Source organism: Fukomys damarensis, unplaced genomic scaffold, assembly GCF_012274545.1.
Source record: "Fukomys damarensis isolate Sample0158 unplaced genomic scaffold, DMR_v1.0_HiC HiC_scaffold_29, whole genome shotgun sequence".
Classification (NCBI taxonomy): Eukaryota; Metazoa; Chordata; class Mammalia; order Rodentia; family Bathyergidae; genus Fukomys; species Fukomys damarensis.
The window spans coordinates 9,814,912-9,820,815 of record NW_022900941.1 but is presented as its reverse complement, the minus strand read 5'-3'; the positions used below and the strand labels follow the sequence as shown (position 1 = coordinate 9,820,815).

Here is a 5,904-nt window from a genome sequence, read left to right as displayed (position 1 = left end):
CCTTTGAGAAGTAGGCTCCTTGACTTTCAGGACCTGTCCTGTCTCTCAGGAGCTGTATCTCTCAATAATTCTTTCCTACTCTTAACTTCTTTGATTTTAGGGAACACAAACTTGGCATATCTGACATCTAGCAGGTTGGGAGTTATTTTATTCCCCCTATATCAAGCTGACTGCTTTTTTTTTCTTTCTTTTTTTTTTCCACACTGAGGGTTTAACACAGGGACTGTACACTTAGCTACAGTCCCAGTCTTCTTTTATTTTTTATTTTGAGATAGGGTCTCATTAAATTGGCCAGGTTGGGCTTGAACTTGCAATTCTCCTGCTTCAGGATCCAAGACTACTGGGATTACAGGCCTGTGCTACCATGCCCAACTGAGTTGACTGCTTTTTAATGAACACCTACTAATTTCAAGGCTCTTTCCTGCTAATATCACACCTAATGCCCTCAACTAGCTGATGAGGTATATACATTCCCATTTGAGGTGGAGGACAGGGTGAAACTCAGTGGAGAAGACCCAGGAATTTGAACCCAGGTCCATGAAGTTTCAAGGTTCATACATGTTCCTTTACCCCATGGGTGCTTCCAGAGGCCAATGCCTTGCTCTTCCTCTTCCCCTTCCCAGGTGGCCCCAAGCCTGGCTGGCTCTGGTCCGGAGGTCTGGACAGGGCCATTATGTACTTTTTTTTCCTGCAGGGCCTTGGCTTCTCCAATGCTGCAGCCACCAGCACTGTCTAAAGATGACTCTGAATGATGGCCTTTGTGTGGTGTCCCTGAAGTCAGCTAGTTAGAACTAACAGAACTATTCTGGGAAGCTGCTTTCCAGCTAGTAGGTGCAACCTGGACCCAACCTTGTTAAGAGGCTGGGGACAGCTGCTGAGATCTCCCTAGGCAAGCTGGGTGCATTGCAAGGAGTGTTTAGGGCAAAATGATCTCCCACCAGTCATTCTGCTTGCCCTCTGTGCCTGTTGCACCTTCATATCCTGCTGGCCCCACCTCCTTTTGCTAAATGTATGCAGGTCTCTGCCCATATGAGCCAAGAAAGAAAGATAGGGAAGCATTTGGGCCATACCAGATGGGCCATTACCACTGCATGAATGCCAAGCAAGCCACATCATCATCTGAAAAAAATAGCATTAATCTCATTTGCTTTGTAGTCTCAAGTAGCAAGAACTTGCCATCATGTCAGGAAATGTCACTTCCTTTCCCTCAACTCCCTTTGAAGGCCAAGACCAAGGAAGCAAAGAACTCCGCAGGTGGTCACATCCCCAGGCTTATCTCTGCCCTTGACCTTAGTGTGTTTGCAGATGACCCTGAGGCCACTGACCTGAAGCTCTGGCCTGGCTGGGCGGAGCTGTGTCCTGTCACCCTTGAGCCTCAGCTCGTACTGGTCTCCACCACCAGAGCTGTGCTGAGTAAACTCCAGCCACCCAACCAGGGGTCCCAGCAGCAGAAGGAGCAGCACCCAACAAGATGGCAGCTGAAGTCCCCAGTGACCAGGGCGCCTGCCCCACCATCCCTGCCCAGGGCTGTGGAAAGGGCAAGGGCACACCTGGTAAGCTGGGACAACAAGCAGGGAGGAACAGGGGGCGGCATGCTGCCTGGCGTGGGCACCCCTAAGCAAGCTCCAGCTGTTGGGGTTTCTTTTACATAGGTCTTCCAATCCTCTGTCCTTTTCCCCAAATCCAGCAGAGGAGATAATTGGCTCTGAGTGACAGCAGCTGGGGGTGAAAGGGGGCTTCACCACTGTAATGGAAGCATCTTTTGTATTTATTTTTCCTGATAGAGTTGTTCCAGGGGGAATTTGGAATACCTTTAATTTGGAAAGTTTAACAATAAGATAATATTAAACTAGACACAGAAATATCATGGAAAGAAGAAAGTAGAATTGAAATATGCTTCATAAGAATAATACGTTCAGGACCATAGAAAGGGAAATAACTGGGCCAGGCATTTAGCTCAGCAGCACCATGCCTGCTTTGCAAGTGCAAGGTCCTCAGATGGATCCCAGTACAAAAAGGGGGGGGAGGGGAGAATGACATGCACTAGAAAAGAATCAGCATACTTTTTTTTTGCTTGAAGTTTTGTGTAATAGGCATGGAGTACTGCGGAGGGCAGTCACTGACTTCACATTTACACAAATTCAGAAGCAGATTACCCGAGTCTATAGACTCCCAAGGACCCTTCCAAAAGCTGAGCACAATATTGAAGGGTAGCCAGGTGAGGGTGACTGTTGTCCAGTGAGCTCTCTGTTGATCTGTCTTCACCAAGGCAGGCAAGGAGCTGGCAGTTTCCTCAGCTGTACTGTAAAACAATGTTCAAAAACTTTTATATGCAATTTCCTAGGGGGTCTTGTTAAAATGTGCTTCCAATCCAGGAGCTCTGTAACTCCCCAAACTTCCCAGGCTGCCCTGGGCACCACCTTTGGAGTAGCAGGGTAGAGGTCCAGGTTTCTTTAGCTGTTTCTGACCTTCACTGGACAGGCAATGCTGCATCTATCACAGACTTGGAGAATGCATTCCTGGGCTCAGCGCAAGCTTCCTGGAGGTGGTGGGCAGGACTTCTGCGTCCCAGTGGGCTACCTTGATCCACTCACAAGCCAGCACACAAAAGTTTACTCAGTACCCACTGGGTACTAAGGAGCTTCCTCAGAGAAATGGCCCACACTACCCTCAGTCCTTTTCCCACTGTACCCTGAGCATCTGCCTCTAGAACCTTCTCCACACTCTTGCACTGGTCACAATTAAATTTCCCTGTGGGCACAGTTTCTTACTTCCTTGAGCTCAGACAGCTTTTCCTCCCCAGAGAGCTCAGGGGTCAATAGAGGACTGGAAGGAGGGCTATGGTATATACCATAGCAGGGTACCAAACTCTGCAGGGCAGGGATATTGGGGTACATATGGAGCAGTCCCCAGTGGTCCCTAAGCCATACTGTATAAGGCCATGCGTGCAATCTGCACCATGGGTTCACGACAGTGTGCCATGGAAAGCTGTCTGTATGTCTAAACATCATGGTCCAGCACGATTTGCCAGCCTGCCTCAAAGGCCATTCCCTTCCCCTGCACTGGGTGTGGCCATGTCCCCCACACTAGGTCATCATGACGGCAAAGACAATTCCTCTATTTCCCTGAGTCACCTTCAGGGTCCCTCCTCCCCCATCAGTGCAGCTTGTCCCCATTCCCTCCTTCACTTCACCACAAAAGTTTGGGGGAGTCTTTTGGCACCTGGTCAAGTAGAAGGAGAGCATCGGTGGGGAGCAGTGCCTTCCCTGGAGCCAAAGCCCACCCTGCCCAGCCCAGATGGGACCAGATCCAGGTGGTCTGGCTCCTAGCCAGGGCTGTCAGAGTCCATCAGGGTCCATGTACTCCTCTGACCATCTTGCTTTAATAGTCAATTAAATCTTTCAATCTCATAAAATGGATGTGCTTTGTCCCAGCCTATAAATGCTGGATCAATCCATGGGGCTAAGAATAAAGAATGTTCCACTCCTTTCCGGTCCAGGTAACAGGTGAATTTAGAGTCTCATCCTGACTACTCTTGTCTTCAAGGAAAAGGGTGATCCCAAGAGTGTCATAAATAAGATGCTCAGCAACTCCATGTGCCAACACCACGAATGCAAGGATGGATTGGCTGTATCAGCAGTGCATCAGCATTGGGCACACACAGGAGAAAGAGTGCCCAGGAGCCTGGGCACAGACCATGTTTCAGCAAAGATTTGGAGAAAGAGAGGGGCCGTGGGGATGCCTGGAGATCAGGCAGAGGGGACAGCCAGAGCAGTGGCCCACACAAGGCCTATCCAAGAACCTCTGCCTAATGTGTTTGAGGAAAAGGGAAGCCAGCTGGCCAGGGTGGAGCTGAAGAGAGGGTGATGGAAGATGAGGGTAAGAGCCAGTTCATTATGCTGGGCCTTGTCCACCATTCCAAGGACTCGGTCTGCTCTGAGACCAGGGGAGCCAGGGGAAGTTTTGCACAGAGAAGTGACATGACACAATAAATGCCTTGCAAGGACAGACCACTTCACCTTGGCCTGGCTCAGGACCTCAGGGACTGGTCTTAAAAGTGCTCAGCAAACCTTAGGTCATTGCTCTCCCACTGAAGCAGGGGAGAGCTCCTGTGAATTGTCCTTCAAACTTCAGGAAACATCCGTGGAGCTCACACCCACACTAGATCCCACGCTAGTTGAGACAAACTCAGTGTGAGCTCGTCAGTCCAGGGGCGGTGGATGGACCAAAGGCCAAAGGCAGGGTGGTGCTCTGTCCATGGAGAAATGTGGGCCAAGCCTTGAAATTTTCCCTTGGGAAACTCGTGTTCCCTTTAAGACAATCTCAAGAACTTGGCCTACCCTGCTCTTTCTCACTCCTTCCCTCCCTTTCTGTTTCATTCTGCCTCTCCCTGTACCCTGGGGAGCCCACAAATACACCTACTGTCTGAGGGATGCTAGATGGATCCAAGGCTCCTTCCAAGGATTCTGGAAGACCCCTGAGCATTTCCATTTTCCAAGCAGAGGCTCCTTGCAGGAAGGATGCTCAGAGATCTCCACCAGCCAAAGCAAATATTTAAAGAGTACCTACTATGCCAACAATACCATGGGGTGCTAGCACTAGTTCTTATCTTCTTCCTAACACTAACAACCCATGCCAGAGGCCACTCCCCAGACCTGGTATCCCCAGGGCAGGGCCCGGCACAGGAGTCTTGACTGAGAACTGTCACAAGAGCTCAGAGACAGTTGCTCTGGGACAGGGTGGGGCAGGAGGACCCCTGAGGAAGACTGAGGAACTGGCTCTGGGGCCTGGCCTGGCTGAGAGCTGGGGAGGGACACCAGGGATAGGAAGAAAGCACAGGTGCCCCTGGTGTTCAGAGAGGCATTTTCTCCACAGGGAGGGCTGAACGCTGCCTCTCTGCCCTGCTATATGTTTTGGGGTCCAATAGTAGGGCCATTTTGAGGCCTACCTTCCCTACTTCTGACCTTCCTTGGCCTTATCTTCCCCACACAGTTTGAATTCTTGGAAACCAGAGCTCTTCTACTTCCAAAGAGTAGCTTGAAGTGAAATATGGCTCCCAGAATATTTCAGAAAGAGTCCCAGGGGCCCGAAACCCCCACTCAGGCTCCCAGAAGTGAAGTTGGTGTCCTCTTCCCAACCATCACAGCCTACATTTCTCGCCAGTCCCTGTCAGGAGTAGGTGTAGCCCAAGGTGAGAAAGGGCTTCCAAGGACAATGCACACATCTTTAGAAAGTACCTGGTGGACTTTGACCTGTGCACAGCTTCCTGCTGTGTAGAAGACACTGGCATTGAAGGCAGGTGTGGGGACAGCAATGCACAGTGTCCCAGAGCCAGGGCACTTTCTCGGGAGCACAGTGCTGTTCTGGAGTCCACAATGGACAGGCAGGGTTCTTGGTAGCCAGCAGCTCCTGGAGGGCCAAATCAACCACTAGCCCCCTTCCTTGCCAGTTATAGGGTGGAAGTCTGCCTCACGAGTGGACAGGGGACAGAGGTATGGTGGACCACAAAGCTTCAGGGGAGGGAAGCGCCCCCGATCCAGTTGGCCTTGGCCTGGGCCCACCTATGCAGCATCGACCTGCCTCTGGACCTGCCACGATGGCCTCAGCCATAAAGCACATTTGGAACAGGAGAGACCCTTAGGTTAAGGGGATGCAGAGGTCGCTGTGTCCTCCAGGCCTAGCTGGTCCTAGTTAAGGGTCGGTCCGGAGTTCTGCTCACTCTAACTGTGCAGTGGAGTAAGCGGTGGGGCTGGCCCCGAACCTTCCAACTCCCGGAAGGGTAGGAGGAGGATAGGGACCAAAGACCCTGCGGATCCCTGATTGGGGACCCGGGGAGGTAGTGGAGCCCGATAAGCTGCAGCGGGCTGGCGGGCGGCCACCTTCCGCGAGCAGGTCCGGCCCCCC

At 51.5% G+C, this 5,904-nt stretch overlaps 1 protein-coding gene across 1 annotated transcript in view; it reads left to right on the top strand.

The window, feature by feature from the left end:
- The first annotated feature begins 1,373 nt into the window (after positions 1–1,373).
- Positions 1,374–5,904, top strand: part of Steap3 (STEAP3 metalloreductase) — a 42,583-nt gene continuing 38,052 nt past the window's right edge. Inside the window, exon 1 of the mRNA XM_010632330.2 lies at positions 1,374–1,553. Within this exon, the coding sequence (XP_010630632.1) occupies positions 1,472–1,553 (82 nt within the window). The 5' untranslated portion in view covers positions 1,374–1,471. The remainder of the gene's footprint in view (positions 1,554–5,904) is intronic.